The sequence below is a fragment of the Cotesia typhae genome, unplaced genomic scaffold (genome assembly GCF_013202065.1).
Source record: "Cotesia typhae breed Kobodo isofemale line unplaced genomic scaffold, CoteBio_Ctyphae contig_59, whole genome shotgun sequence".
In the NCBI taxonomy this organism is placed as follows: domain Eukaryota; kingdom Metazoa; phylum Arthropoda; class Insecta; order Hymenoptera; family Braconidae; genus Cotesia; species Cotesia typhae.
Window position 1 is genome coordinate 2,354,965 of NW_027423761.1, and position 26,311 is coordinate 2,381,275.

Here is a 26,311-nt window from a genome sequence, read left to right on the forward strand (position 1 = left end):
GATTGATTAATTCCCAATATTTCAGAGGATCCTCTTTTCTTAAAATAACAGGCTGAGTAAGGTATTGTTTAAGTTCAAATGCAATACCATCCACTGAGCAAACTGCTGCACCTGTTTTAGCTACGAGTCGATCATGGTGTCGCCAAATATTATGTTTATTTAAGGCTTCTTCGAAGTTTACATCAGTAGAAATTGACTGAGATGTAGAGGTTAGAGCAATTTCAGACTTCATTTCCTGCCGAATGTATTCAACTGCATCTGCAGCACGGGTCGTTTTTTGAAAATGAAGTTTTTTAAATCGGGGATCTAATACAGTTGAAATACACAATATTCATTATAAGTTTCATTTATACTTTCAAATCGATGACCAGTCTCTTCATTTAATCAATAATTTGGATTTTCAAACTTATCTACAAGTAAAAGGTATAACCTTAAATATAATTTTAAAGAACACTGAAATTAACTGACATCTGATAATTTTTAGAATTTTTCTTAACAAATCAATTATTATAAAATAAAAATTATATGTGGTGAATTTTTAAATACTATACATGCAATTTTTAAAAAATATTTCTTAGTAAAAATTTATTTTCAAAATCAAATAAAAAAATAAGATGTCTCCTGATTTCAGTATGATAATTTTAATCAGTAAAGTTCAAAAATTATTTTTAAAATACTTTTTTTTTCTAGATGATGATACTACGGCTTTCAATTTTATTTTAGAGTTGATATCTACGAAACAGTATCCTCTGCAGAATGCAGAATGGAAGATCATTTATCGAAGTTTCGATGGGGTTGATTTTGTATCAATTAATTAATCATAATAAATAAAAACATTAATTAATAAATAAATAAAATTAATAATTAATAAATAAACAACAAAATTATAATTACTCGACTTTTCTTTTACATTTTATTTAATTTCAAATTTGGTACCAAATTGACGATGTCGATGGCTCATTATTTTCTATCTACTATCGATGTTTACTTAAAAAAACATCGGTAGTCGAAACATCGATGTATATCGCCCATCCCTACCGCCACGACAGTATATCAATAGCAGCCCAACTGGCCTCCGGTCACTCTGAACCTGTGCCTTCTACTGCAGTGTTCCAGCTCTCAACTGACTACAGCAAGCACGGATGGGCTGTATCTACAGTGCGATCCGGAGTAGCAAGCGCGCAAAGCTTGTTCATTCCCAACGACTGAGTTTACTTACTCAGTACGGACCATCTCAATGACACGAACCATCTCATCGGTCCGGGTCTGATTCAAGGGCTTACTCAACTACGTCGAAGTCTACAGCAAGCGCGCAAGGCTTGCAGCTACAGTGACTCCCGGGATAACAAGCGCGCAAGGCTTGTCTATTCCCAACAACCTTTCGACATATTACGGACCATCTCAACTGTCACATCTTATCAAGGGCTTTGTCAAATACCAGCTGTAAAGTCCTCTCGAGTAGATAACAAAATTGTATAGGACTATTTATAATTTTATTATTTCATTGTTTATATAGTTGCTGCCGTAGGTCTTTGCCGCATTGTATTTAATCATATGATAAGTTTGTTTTAGTATTTAACACCAAGGTCCAACGATGGGTATCGGGACAGGTAATAAAGAAAATGCAAAAGCATAATATTGATTATTGGTAATAGATCATAGTCTTTACTCCCATAGGTAGTAACTTGTAATATCGGTCGTGAGTAGGACTAGTAAATTTTGGTAAACGGCTTGAGAGGCCCTCGTGATCGGACACGAGGCCTGATAGTTCTTCGTAAAAATAAAATCGAAAGATACGCGGGAGCCCGCATAGTGTAAGAAGTGTGGATCTAGTGCCTTGGTTCGAGTCCCTTTTTTGGTGAGTACTCACAAGTTGAGCTGAATTATTATCCGCATGTCGCGGTGTCTCCTGGCTCATAATTTGTTATTAAAAATTATTATTATTTAATCGAGTCGATCCCGTAGTAAGAAAGAGGTATCATAGCGAAATACCTGTCCCGAAAGCCACGTGTTTGGGTCCTTGAATCAGCCAGTATTTATTTAATTTAAAATTCTATTTCTTCGAGATAACTCGACTGAGGAATTCGGGTATATCTCAGTTCAATATTATTTAGATATAACTTCTATTTTATTGTCAATGTCGTCGTAAAATAACCAAACGGCCTACTTAGGATCTGGACCAATTATTAATAATTGTACGCGATATGACGCTCGAACAGGGACGGTGAATAGTTTGTGAGGTAACGGAAACGATTTTGAATCGCGAAATTTTGGTTGGTATTCATTTTTGATAATTTTGTTTTGTTTTTCGGCACGATGAGTCAGAAACCGGGATCCTACTCGTGGTTATGGTCGCTTAGGAAAGAGGCGATCATTAGCGAATTAGGGAAATACCGGGTCGCTATCGAGCCAAAGACGACGTTACCCGAGCTAAGATTTTTATCAAAAACGGAATTAATTAAAACACGTACAGCGAATGCGGGGCGCGCCGGACGGTATGACCAACTCCTGATCGACCTCGATCGATCCGAAGCCGAGCTGGACAACCTTGAAATTATAGTCGAGGAGCCGCTCCATGAGTTATCCAAGAACGAGGGTGAGCATCACTCAGACGAGGAGCAAGATGGTGAGGGGCTGATGTTAGAAGCTAGACGGGCCAGGCAACGCGAAGAAGAGATGTGTGCTGAACTCGAGGCGGAAGAGCGAGAGCGGAGGGAACATGAGATGAAGGAACGCGAGCGACGAGCACGTGAAGCTAGGGAACAAGAAGAGAGGGATCAGGAGGAGAGGGAAGCTCGAGAGGCCGCGGAACGAGCCGAACAGGAGGTACGTGAACAGTTGCGACAGGAAATCCGGGCACGACTTCTGCGCGAGAGAGAAGAGCAACGAGCATATGAAGCCGAGCTCGACGCGAGAGAGTCACGTTGGAGGTTTGAGGAAGAACAAAGAAGGAACGAGCGAGATCTGCCCCCACGCAATCGCGATGATAACCGAGCACGCGTTCCGAGCAGGGAAAATGAGCGACGAGGACGCAACGACAATAACCGGCGGTCAAGGCGCGAAGACGGTGAAGAAATTCAACCCAGAGCGGGTTTATCAAGTCACGGGACACCCAGACGTAGACTCGGCCGAGTAAGCTCACCCAGAGTAGGTACCTCGTTCAGAGTAACACCCAGGCAAGACCGTCATCAATAATCCACATTTGTGGACGATATCGTCGGACTCCGCAGGAGGGACATGGTGAGAAAGTGGGGAGTCGTGTTCAAAGGGGAACGCGACGTCCTAGATTTCTTGGAACGACTCGAGGAATTGGCTGAAAGCTATGGATACGAAATGGACGACCTGCTGCCCTGCGTACCGATACTGCTCCGCGAAAAGGCTCTCCTTTGGTATCGGGATTACAAAAGAGTTTGGGACTCTTGGGAGGATTTTGTATCGGACTTGAAAGCTTTTTATCTGCCCCCAGGCCTCGAACTTGAGCTGGAAGAGCAGATCCGAAACAAAATCCAGGGAGCCACTGAGACTGCGGCGGAGTACGCAACTAGATTGCAAACTTTGGTGCGAAGACATGGCCAGATGTCAAATTCGGCCTGTCTTAACCGGCTTTATCAAAATATGAGACCGGAATATCGACGATACATGAAGCGCGCCGAGTTTGCTAGCGTCCCGGAACTTTTACGACTCGCAGGCGAGTACGAGCAACTCGTGGCGCAAGAGAAAGCTCCCATGGTCAGAGAGACCAAGCAACCAGCCCGAAAACCGGAACCTCCGTTCAACCGGAAACCCGTTAAACCCGTCGAACCGACGCGACTAGAGATTTTCGAGTACAATTGGCGAGAGTGTTGTTGGCGTTGCCGTCAAAAGGGGCACACCAGAGATCAATGTACGAATCGATGGGTGAAATTTTGTTTGCGATGTGGGAAATTAGACACGTCGTTACGCGAGTGCCCTTGTCCGTACCAGGGAAACTCCACGAGGTTCGGCGCGCGCTCCCAGAACCGGCCCATGACCCCCCAAGGAGCGCCAAACCAAGGTACGAACTACGTTCCAAAAAATCCCGAACCGAATGCGGGCACTTCCAGCCAACAGCAATAAAACCTGGCGAAAAACGTCCTTTTGCCGAGATCAGGCTCGGAAATATAAAAATCCATGCATTAATGGATACTGGAGCAACCGCATCTATAATCTCTCAACGAGTCTGGGGTTTTATATGCGAAAATAAATTATATACCAATCACAATCCCGCACGAATCCGGGGATCGACATTAGGGAATCACGTGATTCTCTCATCAGGTACAGTTCGGGTCAATGTCCAGGAAAATAATCGCTCTTACGAGCTATCATTTCACGTCATGCCAGCATATGCAAATGATATGCTCCTAGGCGTAGATAACCTAACGATTCTGGGTTATCAGTTGCTACGCGGGGCAGAATCATTCAACGCATTAGACATGGAGCACGACTTGGAGGCTGCTCGGCAAGAAATAAAGACTTGACTCAAACTGGATGAAGAAATAATAGGTCCGACCCAGTGTGCGACCCATAAAATCGAGATTAAACCCGGAACGGAACCAGTAAAGGCGCGTTACTTTCCAAAAAAACCCGAAAATGCAACAAATCATGAACGAGGAAGTTGACAAAATGCTGAAAGATGGAATCATCGAGCCATCAAATAGTCCGTGGAACTCTCCTGTCGTCCTAGTTAAAAAGAAGGACCGGAAATATCGTTTTTGCGTGGATTTTCGGAAAGTAAATGACGTCTCAGAAAAAGATGTGTTCCCAATACCACATGTGAATGCATCTCTTGATAAATTAAAGAAAGCTAAATTCATTAGCACGATCGATCTGAAAAGCGGGTATTGGCAGATACCACTGGAGGAAGAAAGCAAACCGATTACTGCTTTTACGATTCCTGGACGTGGTCTGTTTCAATTCCGCGTAATGCCTTTTGGTTTACACTCTGCGTCTGAAACGTTCCAGCGCGTAATGTATGAAGTGTTAGGCATAGATCTCGAAGCGCATGTGGTAGTGTACCTGGACGATATAATAATCGTCAGCGAAACATTCGCCGACCACATGGAAATCCTCAAAAAGGTCATGACCTGTCTCCGCGCCGCGAATCTGAAATTAAATTTGGAGAAATCGCATTTTTTGAGACAAAGTACTGTGTACTTAGGTCATGTTATCGATGAACAAGGGATCCGAACGGACCCAGAAAAGGTTAGGGCCATCACAGAGATTTCCCCGTCGCGTAATACCAAAGAACTGCGTCAGTTTTTGGGGATGATATCTTGGTGTCGTCGGTTTATCCCCAACTGCGCAGATTTGACCAAACCGTTGTCTTCCCTTCTTCAAAAGAAGAAACGTTGGAGATGGGAAACCACAGAACAAACCGCGTTCGATACTTTGAAAACTCACTTGAAATCAGACCCATTATTGGTCCCCCCAGATATCTCGAAACAATTCGTACTGCAAACGGATGCGAGTGACATCGGAATAGGCGCTGTTTTGACGCAGGAACGCGACGGCTCAGAAAAGGTAGTCGCATATGCGAGCAGGGGGCTGAATAAAGCCGAATGGAACTACAGCGTGACCGAGAAGGAATGCCTCGCAGTGGTCTAGGCAATCCAGAAACTGAGACCATACCTCGAAGAAAGTCGCGGACGCGTTATCGCGAAATACCCCTGAAAATCCCGCCGAGCGAGACCCGCATGAGCCAGAAACCGATTTAGTACTCGAAGCCCTAGAGCTTGGGGACACTTGGTACGAGAGAATCGTAAAAGGGGTCGAGAACGATCCACAACGTTATCCCAAGTATTGCCTGAAACAAGGCCTGTTATACCGACATCGGTATCATAGTTTGGACTACCCAGACCGAGGCGACGTCTGGAAATTGTGTGTTTTAGACACAGGGGTCAGCAAAATACTCCACGAGAACCATGATGCTCTTTCGGCAGGAAATTTAGGCACAGCAAAAACGATTGCCCGCGTTTCCAGCCAGTATTTTTGGCCGCGCATGAGGGCAGAAATCACAACCTATGGTTGTTGACAATGGTACCCCTTTTGTAAGCAAGGATTTCACCTCCTTGTTGCAATAATTTGGGATAAATCACGCCCGAACTCCACCATATTTGCCGCAATGCAATCTAGTTGAGAGAACAAATCAAGTGATCGGGACGATGATCGCCCAGTTCGTCGGCACGAACCAGAGAAACTGGGACAAACAGGTTCCAGAGTTCGTTTTTGTCTACAACACTGCGAAACATGACGCGACAGAATTTTCGCCGGCGTATTTAAATTACGGCCACGAAATCCTGCCTCCGTCATCAATAAGATCGCGAGCCGAGAAAGGGAAAGGCGACGTGTATGATCCGCATCGGGCCGCCAAGACCTTGGAAGACACTATTGAGTTGGTCAAGGTTAACCTGGCACAGGCCTATAAGAAACAAGCCAAGTACTACAATCGTAAGCGAGGTTCCTGGGAACCAGCTCTTGGAGACCTGGTCAGCAAAAGGGAACATCACTTGTCATCCGCGATTGATCATTTTTCGGCTAAACTTGCGGCGAAGTTCGTGACGGGTTTTACGGTAACTAAAATCGTCGAGCCTTCCGTATACGAGGTTACCAAAGAGGGTAAAACAGTCACAGCGCATATTAAAGACTTGAAATCCTTCCACGAGGGAGTTGAAAAGAAATTATAATTCACTCATTCTTAGTTTTCTCGTTTATTATATAAAATACCACAGATTAACATTAGTGAACACTTTATTCTTAGTAACTATTATAATTTTAATGTCTTAAATTAATTGAACTAATTAAGTACGTTATATGAGAATTAATTTTACATAAAGCTCCTACAATCTGCCCTCATAGATGGACAGACATACCGCTGTGCTGCAAGTTTGCACGTCGCGTTAGCTCCAGGGTGCGATAGCTGGTGAACGGAGTTGAACGCTGCTTGTCTGAATGGTTCAGTGATAAACGGACGGGTACTGTAGTCGAAACATCACATATAACCATGATGCCTGATCCTGGAATTGGGACTAGTTTTAGCTGGAGTTCTGAAGATAGGGGTTGCAGGTCCAAAAGCTCCTGATCTGTCTTTTGAGATTCTGCTAACGCTTCGTAGTTGATTGTAGATTCCAATTCCTCAATGCGCGACAGTGCATCAGCAACGACGTTCTCTTGGCCTGACACATGACGGATGTCCGTAGAAAACTGGCCAACAAAGTCCAAGTGACGTTGTTTACGTGGTGAACACTGCGCTGATCTTAACTTAAAAGCAAAGATTAGAGGTTTATGGTCAGTATAAATGGAAAACTCACATGCTTCGACCATATGTCGGAAATGTTTCACTGCTAAGTATATTGCCAGCAGTTCTCTGTCATATGCGCTGTACTCCTGCTCTGCAGGGCTGAGTTTCTTTGAAAAGAAATTAAGTGGCTGTCATGATTCATCGACCCATTGTTGTAGTACTGCTCCGACGCCTACGTCAGAAGCATCCATGAAAATGGCGAGTAGAGCTTCTGACTTCGGGTGGACCAACAGTGTGGCTTGCGCCAAGCTTTCCTTGCATGTCTCGAATGCGGCGACTGCTGCAGGGGTCCACTTAACTGGTGCACGGCCTTTAATGTCACCTCGAAGTAGCTCGTTCAGTGGTGCATGGATATCTGCAGCTTTGGGTATGAACCTACGGTAGAAGTTCAACATACCCAAAAACTGACGAAGTTGTTTACCTGTCGTTGGTTGAGGGAACAAACGAATAGTCTCCACTTTCTCAGGCAATGGACGTGTGCCCTCTCCGGAAACCATGTATCCGAGGAATTCGACCTCGAACAAGCCGAAGACACACTTGTTGGGGTTGATCACTACACAGAACCTCTCTAACTTTTCGCAGAGTATCTTGAGATGCTTCATGTGCTCCTCCGGTGACGATGAGGAGATAAGGATGTCATCAATATAGGCGTAACAAAAGTCCAAACCACGATATACGATACCACGATGTACCTCGTCCATGAAACGCTGGAACGTTTGAATAAAACGTTACCGGATTACTCGTATGGTAGTCTGGACTTACGGTAATTATAAGTTTTTGACTTCCCGCTGAGAAAATCGAAGATTTTAAAAAATCGAGAAGTTATTGTTTTCACCCCGTTTTGCAAAAATCGAGTTTTCATTAGATCTCGACGTTTGAAGGTCACAGGAAGCTTCCCTGACTATCCCCGCAAGGTTGTCACGGTGCCTGTGTGTGTGTGCCAACCACTTATAACTTTCGAACGGCTTGACCGATTTCATCGCGGTTGGGGCCATTCGAAAGGGCTTGACCGAACTTAGATTTTGAAAACTATTTGGACCGATTCAGATCAATAGATTTTGAGAAATTTTCAAAAAACTGAAAAAAAAATTTTTTTTCAAATGTGGTTTTCTTGGAATAATATTTGAACGGCTTGATGGTTCAACTCCAAAAACGAATCAGCTCTTAACCTCAAAAAACCACGTCAATCGCAACGAGTCCGATCAAAATCGGTTAATTCTTTCGAGATATCGTGAACGAAAAAAATCGAAAAAATGGAATTTTTTAACAAAAAACTCAAATTTTACATCTGATCAAATTATGTTAACATATTATTTATAGTACTTAAAAAAACTGCATCGATTGATGCTGTAACAGTGTTACCTGCTCAGGTTGGCCCCTAATCAATTTTATAAATAATTAAACAAAACTACCAACCAATATAATTATTAGGGCGCCACCAGGATTTTTAATCACGGTTCCTGGAACCGGTCCAGAGCTGAGAAATCTTAATCTTAGGGTAGAGAGAGTGGAGGAAGGTGCTGTTGAATAATAAATAATTAATTAACAATGTATTGATATTTATTAACAATAAAAACTTAACAGTGTCTTGACTTAAAACAAGTTAACAAAATTCATTCACTCACACACTAACCACACTTAACAATCTTCTTATTCTCGACGAGCCCCTTTCGGCGTCTACCCGTTTACTAAACCTATAATCACCCGCAAAGAGACGAATCATATACCGGGATCGTTGACTCGGCTCACAGGAGTAACAGCCAAGTGACGAAACGTAGACCTAGATACTCTTGCAGCTTATACACACTTTACTACAGAACAACAGCCCAGTGACGAAACGTAGACCTAGATGTTCTGCAGCATACTCACATAACCCGCTCCAGCTACAGCAGTAACAGCCCACTGACGAAACGTAGACCTAGATACTCTGCAACTCACACATAACCCACACTTGTCTCACACTAACACTACTGAATTGACGTTAATTGATTTTTATTTTATAAATTTTATTTTAACAAAATTGACTATAATTAATTTTAATTAAATATTCCAATTAAATTATTCAATCATTAGTAATTTAATCAAACGATAATTTTCAATTAACAATCAATTTCAAAATAACCTTGAACTAACTATTACAATTCTCAAATTCCGATTGCTAATTTTAATTCTATTAAAATATTAGATGGATGAAAATTCCTCAGTAACTTATAGTCATGGTCTTAACAATATAACAATAACTATTTAAAACAAAAGGTCTTAATACCCTGAATTAACTTTTGGTAATTAAATTAATCACGGAAGAATTTTTACAATCACGTTCAAAATTGTTAACATAAAATTATTAATTAATTCCGACTAAATTTTTCCCGTGATATTTTTGACTCAATTAACTGATTTCTTGGACTGATGACGGTCCACGCCGATAATTATCAATTTTCAGTAATTTTAATTTAACTACTTCACGGACTTAATACCCAAAATTACTAAATTCATCATTAATAAATAAAATAGTTTTACAATAAAATATTTCCGATAATTTTCCAATATATATTATTTTCAATAATTAATTCTTAATAAAATATTATCAACAATTTTCTACTAGTTTTATCAATTATAAAAATAATCGACACAAGTCGAAATATTCAAATTTTGTTTGCTAGAACATTCGCTAGCTAAGTTTTACTTGACCTTGGGTATTGGAATTTACTGCGACACAAAAATGTATTGACGCTCGACCAAAATTCCACGAACAAAAGTTTGTCGATTATTTTCAAGTAACAAAAATTAATCAATTTTACTAAGTTAATTGTTATAAAAATTACAACAATAAAATTAACGAAATTTTCGGATGTTAATTAATTAATTGATAAATTTCTAGTTGTTAAGATTTTCCCGCAAGGTCGATTGAGTGATTCTCGGGTATAAGCCCCCATGAAAATCACTAAATCCAAAACTAGCAAATGTTCAACTATTATTTATTGAAATAATCGTCTATTAAACGATCCAATAATTAATTAGGAGAAGTAACTGAGTATTAGGTAAACCGCGGTCCACTTCTTTCCCATAGAGTAATAATTGATACCTTGACGAATAAGATGATGATCTAACTCTTTAATTGAAGATGAAGTCCTAGTTGTAGTTGGCTTCCTTCGTCTCGTCACTACTCCGGGGATCAGTCTTTCTCGATTTCCGTGGCACTCCGTCTGGCGGTCACACTACTTCTCCCTTTTCCACTGCACGGCTCACCTATTTTAACCCAAAACTACCCCCTCCTATTCTCCCCTTAGGCCCGAAGATCGAGACGCGCTAGTGCTATGTCGAATAAATATCGATATCCGGTGACTTATCGATTTAGGGTAATTTTACCCTGTTACATTGCAAACCGCGTGAAAATCGGTTTACTAAATTAAAAGTTATAGCAGTTTGAAAATGAAAAAAATCGTTTTTCATCGAACTTTCATTAGACTTCTGGGCTCGAAGAGCTCTAAAGTGTCAAACAGCTTATTTTTGAGCTTGGAGAGCTCAAAATATGACAATAAAATTTTGAACTCGAAGAGCTCAGAGATATTGCAAAAGCGGCAAATATGCAAGCGCGTAATCATTGAAATTAGCGGAAAGTTGCAGGGATGGTCTTTAGGTTCAACTGTTTTCCAAATTTTTTTTTTTTTTTTTCAACTCATCTGTTCTCCCGGCGTTTTTATTAATTACTTTTATAAATAAAATAAAATAAACAAATAATCGTATTTATGGTTTCGTTTTTGGTGTAATTGTCGGTGTCGTTTTCCGATGTTGTTGTCGACGTCTTCGTCGGCTCCGTTCTCCGTATTGTTTTTTTGGTGTCATTGGTAGTGTCATCGTTGGTGTCATGGCTGGTTTCATCGTTGGTGTTTTTTCTGGTGTCATCGTTAGTATCATTTCTGAAGTCATCGCTGGTGTCGTTTTCATTATTGTAAGGTCATATTATTGGTGTTGTTTTATTTATTTTAAGCCATGGATTTATCAGAACCTTCAGCTAAGAAATCCAAAAAGTCAAAAACCTTTCAACATCAATAGTACAATGATAATCCAGAGTGAAAAACATGGGTCAAGGAATGTTTGTCAGATTCAGAAAAGTTTTTATGTGTTGTTTGTAATAAAAATTTAGCTTACGATCGTTTTGAAATTGACAAACATTCCAAAACCAAGAAACATTTGGAGAAATTGCGCGTGTACAATGTCAACAACCCTGATTATTAATAACCTAAAAAATAAAGCATTTAGAAAAAGTGAATTTTTTCAAGCTTTTGTCTACCACATAATAGTGCGATAGTTTGATACGATGTGTAATGAAAAGAGATGGGTGTTCATTAAAACTTGTATTTCTAAAAGACCTGACCTAGTAAGCAACAACAAAACATTGGCTTAAATATTTTCATTTTCTCGCAAAAAATTCATACAAGTAATTAACGAGTCTTCTTAATTCAAATGTATGAATACGCACAATAAGTGTTATTAATTCTTTAACTCCTCCCGCCCAATTAAGTTTTTTTTTACGGCAAGTCGTAAAAACTCTGACGAACACTTCACAAACGAAACATCCAAGTGCACAGAGTAATCCGAGAACCAACAAAATGAATGTGAACTTAATATCATCAAACTAAATTGGCCGATAGTAGTCTTCATATTCTTCTTCAATCATTTTACAGTTGCGATCTATGATTTGTCGATTTGCATCGTACCAGTGGTCCATAATACCAGATTGTGTTATACGCATAATTACGTTATTAACGCGCTCTCGTAATGGCCAACTGTGTCTTATCAACAGGACAATGAATCCGAGGTTCATAAGATTTTTGGAAACGTGAAAATTTTTGTTAACTTTAAAATGCTGCAAATGGATTATGTCACTGACGAAAGCGACAGATTCGTTTATAATTATGTTCTTGAGATATTGAGGACTAGCAAACATCGTTTTGTTCCACAACAGAGGGTCCTTGATGTAGTTTTTATTTGAAGGTAACGCATAAATTTTCGGGTAACTCTGATTCTTAAGATCTTCCAGAGTCTCGGCATTTTTTTGATACTCGGGTTTAGTTAAAAATGCTGCCAGGTGCCCAGAAAATGTCGCCTGTATGACTAAAAAGTACCAAAATATAACAAAGAAAAATATCCTTCTTTTGAAAGTTTTGATAGACGTGTAGATTGAATTGTTTGTGAGCAATCTTAAGAACTCAAAAACGGTGAACGAAAATCGAAGATTTTTTCTCTTGTTGGAAAAATAAATAACAACTGATGTAATTAGCAAAATAATTACAGTGGCAATAATGGTTAGCAATCCATAAAAATGGAACATTTTTTCCAAAGGCGAGTACAGTCCACGATTTTGTGTGATTATAACGTCATTGCGAAAACCGGTTGGTGTTATGTCCAAGGGCGTTTTTAGAGCGGTAGCGTAAACGGTGGAGGTTTGGACTAACAGTTTAAAGAATACGCAACGGAGATTTTAATTCCGTTGTTTTAATTATTTATGTGAGACGTTTTCGAAGTACGAATTTACCACACCTTCGTTTGAGACTGTTCACGGATTTATTGAAAGTAGATGTACTTACTGTTACAGGAACTTTGTTGATGGTCAGATCCGTGGTTTTAGGGCAGCTGTTAGCGCCTTTTCCTGACTTGGGCCCTGTGATTGGTTCTCGCAGCGGATGGATTAGGATGGAATTGGGCTGCTTATATTACGGGTTTCTTATTTCGTGAAATGAACTGGTTGGAAACTGATTTCACTTTTATTTAGATTTATTTTTATAAACATTAAAACTTACACTTTCACAAATTGATTCTTATGACATTTAATTTAATGAATTTTAATAATTTGATTTAGCTAACGTCCTCCAGTTCCCCGTAGGGTAAAGTGCGCAAATTTATCTTTATAATGATATTTTATTTAAACTTACTGCCCGGATTCTCGCCTAAGTGCAGAGCAAATTAGAACTTTGAGATTCCGGTTCTCTAGATTTTTATTTAATAACTAATACGTGGCCTGCCGGTTGAACCGAGTCTAAACTTGTCTTAAGTGCAGCGCAAATTAAGATAAGGGACTTTTACAAGGCACGGGTCCGTCAATTAAACGCGGAAGTCGAATTAATTGCTCAAAGACAAGGCGTTGGCTGTTGATCGCCTTTTTAAATACTCGCGGTGCTGAGATTGCAGAAGTCCCCGCTAGTCAATCAGCAGTCGCGTAGCTTATATTTTATTGTGGCTTTCGCGCATGGAGAAGTCTTCCATCTGCGCGGGTGATTTAAATTTAAAGAAAAATTTTGGGGTGGACATAACATTGGGAATGACAGATAAAAAACTTGAGAAACTACTAGATCCTCTGAGTCAGTTAATGATCTAGTCTCACTAATAGTTAAATCTACTGAGTGATTGTAAAACAAAGGTCGAATCTTTTTGAACTCATAAAAAGAATCTTCACCTGGATAGCCGAAAGTTATGTTGATTGATATGTCTAAATATTTCACCAATATGCCAATGAAGTGTTTTTCAAATAATCGCAGATCTAAACTATTTATTTCTTGATCATAAGTATTTTTAGTAATTAATTTGTTGATAACATAAACTTTCTTTGTCAAACTTCTGATTCGATTTAGTGTTTTTATTGTGTGGCCAGTCAAGTTCTTTGTGCGATCAAATATCATATTTCTGCATAATAATTCAGAATATATTTTTGAAAAATATTATCAATTAGTTTTGTTAGTTTTTTAAACTTTGTATGCTATAAAAATAAATTTTTTTTTATCAACCAACCGATCTGAATTGATTGAGATTATTATTACTATTATTGTTGATTAATTAAATTATTGTGGATACATTCATTTTTTTATCGTAACAGTGCCCTTTTTTCACCAACAGTTTTTTATTTCGGTGTATAAATAATTAATATAAAAGTAATACTCACTATGAATAGTTCCAGTTTCTTCAGTGTATTGTGATTTAAAGTAACTCCAATTATTATTATCATCAATAAGTGTATCATTAATCTTTTCCCAAAATGACGGCGCGTACCCTGTGTAAGGGTTTACTGTTATTATGTCAATTGATCTTTCTTCTTCTGAATTCTTGCAGTAATAAAATTTTGAAGTTTCAAACAACGAATATAAATTTCGGAATATTCTATTCATTAATGTTAATGTTGTGTAGGAATTATCTTTTACGAATACAACAATCATTTCTAATTGAATTGTCAGACTATCTTTTTTAGCAAAGTCGGGAAAGGAGTCTGATGATTCAATAATTACAATTAAAACATTTATTCTTCGATTAAAATTCTCTAAAACTAATTTTTCATTGTTTAACAAAACAATGTCATTTACGATTTCGTCGCCCAGTCTCCGGAATATTTCATCACCACCCCAGAATCCAATTGTTCTGAATTCCGCTCCGTAGTTATTAAACAAATCTCTCTAATTTTTAACAAAGTAATTCTCAGTAAGTTAATAAAATATTAATTATTTATAAAATTTACTATCATTTTGTTAAACGAAGTGATTCCATCTTTAGGTATGATATCAATTTTTCCGAATGCAAAATTATGAATTAGCAAAGCAATAATCACGATGAATTTTTTCATTTTTTAAATTTCGTTATCTCTATGCAGTAGAGACCGAATTCAATAGCTAACTGAATTCAGCAAACTTTTTTACTTACAGATATATATCATATTTCTCTGCCACCCTTGAATTGAATTTGTTTTTTTTGTTTACCCGGGCACTCAGCTGTTTTGCCATTGTACCCGGAGCTTACGAAAGACAATTTCAATTAACTATTGCAATCTACTATTGTTTTTGAGTTTACATGGTGGGGGAGCCATGATTGCGGAGTCCCAATGCCTACACAACTACTGTACTAGCCCCCCGTACTCGTTGATCCATCGGGAAGGGCCGTGTGCCTGGCGTCTTGGTTATTAGGCCCACACTAGCGAGCCACCTAACGATTAGCTAAGCCCTCTACCTCTTTCCGTCACCTCAGTCGATACGGTACCACTCGAGTACCGTCCTGGGGCTTCTTGGGTCCGAAATCATGTTCCAGGAAGTTACTGTGGGTGCATTATGGTCCATCCTATAGAGCCCACTATATAGGACAAGGCACTTTACAATGGAGGATGCCTGTGCTCCAAGGGCAACGTTGGTGGTACAGAACCCTCTTACTATGACATGTTGGCTTCCATCAAAGTGAGAGGTCTTCAGGTATTATTTGACCCATACGGTCACATCGCCGGGCCTTGCAGTGGTCCTCACTGGTTGACAACAGAGAGATCCTCTATGCCGGCCCAGCTGATGTGTCCGTAGGGGGTATGGCGCAAATTACCCAATGAAAATAGTGTAAAATAAAAAGTTAAGTTGGCAACATGAAAATAAAATTAATTCGAAGTAACATTCTTACCATCTGTCGAAAAAATGAAACCCTGTAACCTCACAATCTCATAATTTTCAAATGCATTAGTAGTTAGATGTTTGAATCGTCAAAATCATTAGAATTATTGCAAAGACCTCCTTGAAACTAAAATTCAAAATTCTGGGCAATATGAATACTCCAAATTACCCAATGTATTAATTTTATTTAGCTTTTTCAATTCTGGGCAATATGAATGCTCCAAATTACCCAACTTATTAATTTTTTTAAAGTTTTTAAATTCTGGACAATATGAATGCTCCAAATTACCGTGTATCTAAAGTAAATTTTCTAAAATTAATAAAATTTTATAATTAATAACTCTAATAAAGTTATATTTCTATCGCGTCAAGTATTTAATAATTGTTTAATTAGAAACTTAAATAATCTTTGATCCAAACAAAAAATGATTTGCTTTGAAAAAACGCGCAAAACTACTGCACACGCACGATATTTATTTTCAATTAAACACGGCCATAATTATAATTAAAAAAAAATAAGATTTTAACATTTTATTGTTAAGAAATAAGTTTTTATATAATGATAAAGTGAACGACTCATTCACAAATAATACAAATTTCTAAATTAGAGAGTAAGGCACGGTAAATTGAACCGGGTAGTCGTAAACTGGCTGTTGAACACTGACAAAACTATCATTTGCAATTTTTATTAGCTTGTCTGCATCAGCTTGAGAAACAGCATGTAATCCATAGTAGTTGGTGTGATTGGTAGTTCCATTGATGATGCCCCAAAATACAAACTCTTTGTTTTCGGATCTGTAATAATAAAAACAAAGTTTCAACACAGAAAATATAATTTAATAACAGAACAGATATTAAAATCGCGTTTATATCATGAGTAATTAGAGAGACTATGTTTACAAAATTTTTGAACTAAATTAACTTGAAAATACTCTAATATGAATTTTTAGCATATAATAGAATTGAAATTAGTTTTGTAAAGAAATTGTCGAAAAAATATAATTCCTGACTGTTTATTTGTTAAAAGACAGAGGCTTTCGCGAGATTTACATTTTAACTGAGAGAAAAATTCAAGTTCAGGATCAGATTTATGTTAGTTAGATAAAAATGTGGGATTAATGTTTAGTAAAAATACCTTCAACAGTTGTATCCTGTCCAATAAGGTGGCCAACATTGTAACGGGTAATTTTTGGTGGTTTTATTCTGTTGACGAATAAACCCTGAACGACTATGTACGATACTGCGACTCAAAACGCCCCCCTCGCTCGAATCTGAAGCTCGCCGGAGTCCAGGGTAAAAGGGGGGTTAAACAACAATATACGACCCGAAATAAAACCAGCAGAACTTTATTACTTATAAAATAAATTATAAATAACTACGTCTAAATAAATAAACTCAAAATGTCAACAGGTTATGATAAATCATTTAATTACCAAAATCGTCTCAAAACGGTTACAAAACAAAATAACACACTCTCGTAATACAAAATTTTTAGGTTATATCAAACCTCAGCAAACTAAATCTAACGACAACAATACCAAACCAAAATGTCTTCGTGACGTCGGTCGCGCACGCGTATTAAGGTCCGATCAAAACTGGTCTGTACAAGACAACTTTACACCCATTCTTGCTCCCGTGAGTGTTCAAATCGCGAACTACGATTTCAAAAGCTGGTTACCCACCTCCCAAGAGACTAGCCGTCACCCCTGGGCCTAAAACTCTACCCTGAGAGCGGATGGAGAGTATCCTCTCCGCTCCCACCTACACGGTCTGTGAATACCTACCGGATTTCCGACAGAGGGTCAAAAATCCGGGGAAGTCAAATCTTGTTGAGAGTTCAAAAGGTACTTACCAGTGTTCTAGACGAACCAAGGTAATGTCCCTCCAGTTGTTATTGGTAGAAGAATATTCCCGCAATAACACTCTGTCACAAGACTTGCCTTTCTGATCGCCAATTTTCGCTTTTATCAGTTTTTCCAAAAGTCACTTACAGCGAACCGGAATAATCGATTTTGCCCTCTACACGTTATTTACAAACTAGCAATTTAATTGGCAATTCCCTCATTTTATATTCATTCGTATCGTCAAATTCAGAGTTTTGGGAATCAAATATCAACAGATTACATACAAATTCAACAGAATACATTCCCATACTAAAATTTGCTCGGGACTTAGAATAATTTCGTTTATAAATATTTTTCTTTTAAATAATAATCGTTATTTCTTTCATTCTATAACCATTCGCCGTTTTTCCATACTAAACCGGCTTAGCACTTAGAATAATTTATAAATTGAAATTTACCATAATTTGTTTCAAAAATTAAATTACATTGATTTTCTTTCAATAAATTTCTAAACAATCAAAAAAAATATAATCACAAATAATAATCATCGCAGTCAAACTAATACTTTATGATTAACTAATTATTAACTCATCTGAACTATTAAACATTAATTGTTTTGAACAAAACGATTTTAACTAAAAAAAATATATTTCTGAATATTTATAATCAAAACTAAATTAAATAACTAAATATTTCCACACGTCTTTAGTGAATAATACTTTTCAATAGTAATAATAATTAAAATAATAATACTGCACTCGTAAACAACAACTTAAATCAAGCAAATGAATTATTTACAATGTTAAATAATAATTTAGCCAGAAAATACGCCCGTCGAAGTATCAGGCAAACATGAGTAATGAAGAGTAGGTAGCTGTCGTCGTTCCCCTCCTGGTCCCTTCTTCCGCGCCCTACTCCTCCCTGTCTCGTACTAGCTATCGGCCCTCTCTCTCCGACTCAGTCCCTCTTCCCTACTCTAGACCCTTTTTCCGACATCTGGGTCACAACATTTTCAAAAAATGTTGGAACCGTAATTTCTCCATTTTTCATTTGTAACCAGTTGTTTTGTAATTTGTTAACACGCTCAGTAGGTGTTAAATTTTTTTCAAAGTGAACATTTTTATTTTTTAGCATAGAAATCGCCCGCGTTTGACTCTTCATTTGAAACTGAATAAGTACGCCTAAATATAAATTTTATTATTGTAAATAGCCGTAATTATATAATAGATTTTTTCTTTTTAATAAATAGGTTATTAATTTACAAAATCCGTACTTACGAGTAAAAAAAATAGGCGACAATTTTTTTTTTTAATCCCAATAACGTATTGATCGATTCTGAGGGGTTGTTGGTTCGTAAAGAATCTTTACCCGCAACTGAGAGATTCACTGGCCCTATTGTTGCCAGCCAGTGGTTAAAAACATAAGCCATAAAATCATTTAATTTTAAGAACATAGGTGGTGGGATAAGAAGCACAATGATTATGAATAAAGTGAGTATGTCGTCTGCAGAAGCTAAAGGACTTCTATCAAGTTTAAGAAAACACTACTTTTTTAGATTTTCAAACCGCAATAACTTTTGAATGAATGAACCGATTTTCACGTGGTTGGCGACATCTGACGCAGTTTTTCAAATTCTATGATATATTTTCAAACACAAATTGATCAGACCAGAAATTTTGGTGTAATTCGAAAAAAAAAAACACTTTTTTGCTCGACGGGCAGAAAGCGTCAACTTTCGGCCCGCTGCGCTAAACGAAGTTGCCGCTTTCTGCCTTTGTCGAGCAAAAAAATAGCATACACTCCTCGGGAAGTAAATAAGAAAGCCTCAGATCACATGTTTGTTGACCTCGGCTTCGCCTCGGCCAACAATTACATGCGATCTGAGACATTTCTTACTTTACTTCCCTCGATGTGTAATATACTATTTTTTCGATTTCTTTCGTCAACGATAACTCAAACGAATCAACCGATTTTGACCGGCTTGATGTCGATCGATGTGGTATTTTAATGTTAAGAGCTGATTAATTTCTGGAATTGATCGGTCAAGCCGTTTAAAAGTTATTCCAAAAAAACCACATTTGAAAAAAATTGTTTTTTTAGTTTTTTTGAGATTTCTTAAAATCTATTGGTCCGAATCGGTCCAAAATGGATTCAAAATCTGTTTGGCCAAGCCCTTTCGAATGGTGCCAGCAGCGATAAAATTGGTCAAACCGTTCAAAAGTTATAAGCGGTTCAAATACTTTCACACACATACATTAGGGTGGGTCAAAAAAATCGAATAATTTATTTTTGATTTTATACTCTGAAAAATAGGTTCGTAGACACCTAAAAAGAATTCTCTCCAAGTATAAGCTCTCATGTTTCAAAAAGCTCTCATGTTTCAAAAAGTCTTAGTTTACAAACAACAACATTTTTCAATTCTACACATCTCTCTGACACAGCCGGCAGATGAAGTCAATTATCGTGAAATTCGTTTGTAGCTGATATCTAATTATTAAGAAAAAAAAGTATTTAAATTAGTGGACCCTGGAGGCCATTTCATTTCTGTAGGTAGTGTATTTGAAGAATATGAATTTTTTGACAATCAACACGACTCCACTCCTGTATAGAGAAATAATTTCATAAGATCTTGTTCTAGATGGTTTCTACAACATAAATAAAAGATCATCATCATCATCATCAAGGAACTATGATTTGGAAAATTTTGATCTAAAATTTTATACACATAGTTTTGAATGTAGAAACTTTGATTTGAAGCAAAAAAAAAACTTATTAACTTTCTGCTAAGAAAATCGAAGATTTTTAAAAATCGGGAAATCATTGTTTTCACCCCGTTTTTCGAAAATCGAGTTTTTATCGGATCTCGACGTTTCAAGGTCCTAGGAAGCTTCCCTGACTATTCCCGCGATGTTGTCATTATGTCTGCATGTATGTTAGGGTGGGTCAAAAAAATCGAATAATTTATTTTTGATTTTATACTCTGAAAAATAGGTTCGTAGACACCTAAAAAGAATTCTCTCCAAGTATAAGCTCTTAATTATAACGGGAAGGTCCTCCGCTTTGCGGGTTTCTATTTTTTTCGAATAATCAGATAAAAAAATTTATATCTCGCTTCCAACTGCTTGGAAAAATATTCCGTGGCATAGATTTTGTGAGAAATTGAATGCTTTACAAAAAAGGTCTCTTATGACTTTTTCAAAAACTCAACCGATTAAAAGATATTCATAGTTGAAGTTTGACTATTTTAAGGAAAATATTCGTTTTTATTATGAATTTTATAAGTCGATGAAAAAAATTATTTCGGATTGCGGAACTCATGATTTTGTAGGAAATTTACTGCTCTACAAAAATGGTCTCTTATGATTTTTTGATTAAGTGAAGCCGTTACGAGATATTCATCGTCAAACATTAACGAATATCAATATTTCCAGTTTTTGATCAATAATTCGATAAATTTTAATTTAAACTATGAGTTTCAGGAAAATTTACATAAATTTGAGTTTCGATCGATAAAGAAATGTTATAATAAGTTAGATAAAGAATTATTGGAATTATCATTGATTTTCCTTGGAGAAATGCCTCAAGAAAAGATTTCTTTCAAACGTCCTGGTGCTGTTCATCATGCTAGATGGATGGCTAAGGCCATTTATAGTTTGAAAATGTATCTATTCAGAGATGAATTCAAACTCTCTCAGAAAGAATTGCATGGTCGAGTTTCAATAACATTTTCTAAAAATTTCCTTACAACAATCGTCTCTCTAGTAGCGGGAAAAAAGTCATTGTAAAGTGTTCAAAACAACATTACTGATAGTTATTTAGTCAACGGACTAAGAATTTTTCATGCATGTTATTTTTGCTGATCACATAACCGATAAAATATTATTTTGTAACAGATATGAAAATGAATGCATTTTCTAAACACAATACATAAAAAATGAATTTTACTACTTAGTTAAATAGAATTTGTAAAAAAAGCATGTTAATTTTATTTTCTATAAAAAATTGATGTCACTGAGAAAATTTTAACTAACAGAAAAATTCGTCGCACTTGAAGCTAGATAGATTTCAACTTCACTTATGAAACTTGCAAAGATCTTAACTAAAACTTTTAATATTCATTTGATATCTGTGCAAATCAAAACAATACTCTAATTAAATTTCAACTCTAGATCTGAAAATGCAATTCTATAAGCGCCCAGCGAAGCGAGCGGATAACAGCTAGTTAATAAATAATAGACATAATAACATCAAAAATCTTTACAGTACTTCTTACTACATTGAAATAAGTTTTCAACGCTTTTATTTGAACCGTGTGCAATATAACATAAGTTTTTCTCAATAAATTTGGGAAGTAAAAACAAGAAAAACCACGAAAAATATGTTGATGCATGTTTTTAAGTCATTTTTTTGTCAAAACGTATACAAAATTGTGAAAAGTCATCGTATATTATTTTAAGCTGAAATTTAATTGTGAATAACTTTTAACTGAGTTGACATAGCGAAAAATAATTTCGGACTTTTTTTGTAGACCGTTTAATTTCCTACGAAAATATTTAGATATTTTTACTACACAATAACTCATTGAAATACATTAAAATTAAAAAAACAAAAAAATTTCTCGTGTTATTTAATTAGGAAATCAAAAATCACCATGTGACACCTCTAAATACTGATATTAAGGGCTCAAACTTTACCAGAATTTTTTTTCCGTCATTTTGGATAATATTTTCGTAGTAGCTAAAGAAAAAAAAATTAAAAATTTCTTTTGGCCCACCCTACTATTTAGTTTCGTTTTTTTAAATTAAATAGAAGATGGATCTCAATAATATATTTTTGAATACGCTAATAAATTGTACAGAAAATTCAAGAACAAAAGAATTCTTATGATTGCTGCATCAAATTATAGAATAATTAAGTCGACGAAAAAACTATGTAAAACTCTGAAGGATTATGCAATTTTGCGTCGTGACCGTGGATTAATAAACTCAAATGGTCATTACATCAGAGGTGGAGGGGTTGCATGCCTAATACATAATTCTCTAAAGTCGAAATTATTATTATCGTCTGAAGCTGAGGATATTAATCATCCTGAATACATGTTAATTGATGTCTTATCTTCACTGGGTGTCGCATACTTCTTTCAGCTATCTACAGAAGACCACAGGGACTATTATTAGATAGCTTCATTACACATTTTGCTAAATTTTATCATTCATATAAAAATATCATCATCATGGGTGACTTAAATTGCAATCTTCTGAAAACTGATCGTCCATCAAATCACCTAAAATCTTTCATTACTGACTCAGGACTTTACTGCATACCATATGGACCTACATTCCATACTTCAAGTGTTGATTCATGGCTGGATGTCATTATTGTTGATAGTAGTGATAAACTAGAAAGCTATTCTAAGTCTAAATTGCCTTTCATTGGTGGGCATGATTATCTATGCTGCAAATATAAATTTGAAGTAGCACCGAAATATGATAAGAATGTCAAGTTTAGAGATTTCAAACATTGTGATCATGAAGCTCTTACGAATGATTTGAGTCAAAAATTAAACCTTGCTAATGCTAACCTTGATGGTTTGGATCCTAACTACTTAGTTGGACATTTCATCAACGCAACTACATCAGCCTTAGATAACTTTGCTCCCTTTGTCACCAGGAAATTGAGTCGTCCAAGCAGTCCATGGTTAACTGGTGAGTTAAAGCTCAAATTCAGGCAACGAGACAATCTATATAAGAAAGCACGACGAACTGGAGATCGAAATCTTCTTGCTCATTATAAGATAAAACGAAAGGAATTGAAATTCGAACTGGCTTCTGCTCGAGATGCTTATTTAAAGCAAGTTCTTGAAAATACCTGTGAAAATACAAACTTGTGATCAACCACAGGGTAAAGCGACTGGGCATTGTTAAATCTAAAAGCTCTTCGCTATTGGACAGCTTCAATCCGAACTCTTTAAACAATTTCTATGCTAATATCTTAAAGAAACATCCTTCTTGTTCTCGTGAGTTCGTAATGGATTTATCATCGGTTACTGACAGGAAAGTAAACAGCATTTTCAATTGGTCCAAGATTGATATTGTAGATGTTACAAAGAACTTACAAATTACGGTGCAGAAATCCAAAGGCAAAAGCCCTGATGGGTTGGATCTCAAGTAGCTGAAAGATCATCTACCACAGATCTCGATCTTTCTCATGAACATCTACAATAGGTCTATTGACACGTGCATTTTTCCTGATGCCTGGAAGCAGGTCTATATTGTTCCTCTTAATAAAATAAGCGCTCCGAAGTCTATGTCAGATACTAGACCTATAGCAAATGTATCTCATCTTGCCAAAGTATTTGAACGTATATTGGCAAATCAGCTCACGAGTTACCTTGAATCGAATAGTATCATTGATGAACATCAATCAGGTTTTCGGAAGCATCATAGTACACAAGCAGCCCTGCTTCGTCTGACTGATGATGTCCGCAAGGCCATTGACAGAGACGAATTAACCTATCTCATTCTATTCGATTTTTCAAAAGCTTTTGACTACGTCAAACCAGAAGTGCTATTCGTAACAATGTACCAAATAGGTTTCTCGACTGAGGTCATTCTTTGGTTCTTATCGTATCTCACAGGCCGATCGTAAGCAGTTCTAAACCATGATTGTTCTACATCTGATGCCATAAATACTACTTCAGGTGTCCCTCAAGGATCTATTCTGGGCCCCATTCTTTTCCTCATTATGATAAATGGAGTGTCGAAACGTCTGAAATTTTGTAAATATGGTCTCTTTGCTGACGATAAATCTGCATATTACCACTTCAATCTTGCCCAACTCGACGATGCAGCGTATAAAATCAATACTGATGCTCAAGCAGAAGCTGATTGGGATAGGAAAGTGGGTCTTGAACTCAACCTTGGGAAAACTAAAGTTATGATTCTAGGGAGTAGCAGGAAATTGAAACTACTTAAAAATTGTGATCTTTCTCAAATAATTGTAGATGGCAATGTTATCCCATATGTTAGTTCAACCAAACATTTGGGTGTTCACTTATCAGAAAATCTTTCCTGGGATCTTCATGTCTCACATGTCTCTCGAAAAGTCTATTGTACTCTAAATAGCCTCAAATATAGGAAGAATGTACTATCTACCTCAACCCGGAAATTACTGGTCGCAGCAATGGTTATTCCAATCATTGACTACTGCTCTCTGGTCTTGATAGATATATCCAAAAGACTAGATTACAAATTACAGCATCTGATAAATAATGGTATAAGATTCATTTTTAATCTGAAACGTGATGAGCATATAACACCACATAGACGCTCGTTACAATGGCTCACAGTCAAATCGAAGCGGTACTACTTCTTGGCTTGTTTTTTGTACAAACTTTTTATCTCTGGTGAACCTAGATTCCTCAGAAGCATGTTTGTCGAGGAATCACCTGATATTAGACGTTCTGATAGAGTGGCTGCCAAACAAAACAATATCATATTTAAAATTCCCAATTTTTCAACTACTGTCTACGAACATTCATTTCTGATTTCATCGATACGCCTCTGGAGAGAATTACCACCTGATGTCATAAATGCACTTAGCATTGATACTTTCAAGACAAAAGCCTACAAATTCTTCCATGACCTTGAGCTTAAAGAGAACTTGATTCCCGGCTTCACTGATAACGATTCAAATCATTAAAATATATATATTTTTTAATTGTAAAAAAAACTGATTATATTTTCCTAAATTTTCAAATTGTTCTTAAATTTTTGTTAGCAAAATCTCAATATTGTTACAGTACCTATTTAAAGACGTTTATACTCTTACATGTACTTTATATTCTTATATTTTTATATTTTTGCCATTCGGCCATTGCCTTGGCATACAAATTAAATAAATAATAAATAATAAATAATAAAATGGACACAATTATTTATACATACACATACGAGTGCAGATCGACCTATACACAGCATCGTTAAAATCATGAGAGAAGGTTTATAAAACGTAGAAATAAGGAGATTCGATGATGAACTTATTTTCAATAACTTGAAAATTCTTAAAATGTTTTAATTTTCTCTGTAATAAATAAAAAGTAATTTAACTTACTCACCAAAATTTCAAATACTCGAGTTAGATTTTTAGAAACGTATTAATTTTTCGCTATTTCAACTGAAAAATTGATGTCCAGATCTTGGGTAAAATTACAGTAAAACCACCGAGGAACCACTATGGTATCTCGGTGGATCCACGATGGTTGCAAGGCCATATTTTGAAAAAATGAGCAATGTTATTATAAGAAATTATTTTTTTGAAAATTTTAAACAATTTTATTTCTTAGTTGAACAAATAATTACTTTTCCCACGGTATCTTTTATCTTGAAAAAAGTATTCTAGATTTAAAAAAACAATTTTTCATGAAAATTCTTAAGTTATCTATTTTATATTGTTTTCTTCCAAATTAAAAAAAAAACTTTTAACAAAAAAATTACTGCGAGAAAAATTTTGATTTCTGCAGTTAAGAAATAAAATTATTCAAAATTGTCAATAAATTAATTTATTGCCACAACATTGCTCATTTTTTTCGGATGAATTTTTTCTCCTAATTTAGATCTTCATTCACACTTATCTCAAGCGTTCTCATTAAGTAATTTTAAAAGAATTCACAACTAAGTTTTACACATTTTTTTATTATTAAAAACTATTTACAAACTAGATATTTTCAATAAAAAAAT

General features: G+C 36.4%; 1 protein-coding gene across 1 annotated transcript; it reads left to right on the forward strand.

The window, feature by feature from the left end:
* Positions 1 to 6,179: 6,179 nt before the first annotated feature.
* Positions 6,180 to 6,701, forward strand: LOC141532406 (uncharacterized). The gene has a single exon (XM_074250737.1). It carries the CDS (start codon positions 6,180 to 6,182, stop codon positions 6,699 to 6,701), a length of 522 nt encoding a protein of 173 aa, XP_074106838.1.
* Positions 6,702 to 26,311: the final 19,610 nt, after the last annotated feature.

Bases quoted from the DNA above. Each gene is read 5' to 3' on its own strand.
- LOC141532406 (XM_074250737.1), top strand. From the start codon at position 6,180: ATGATCGCCCAGTTCGTCGGCACGAACCAGAGAAACTGGGACAAACAG.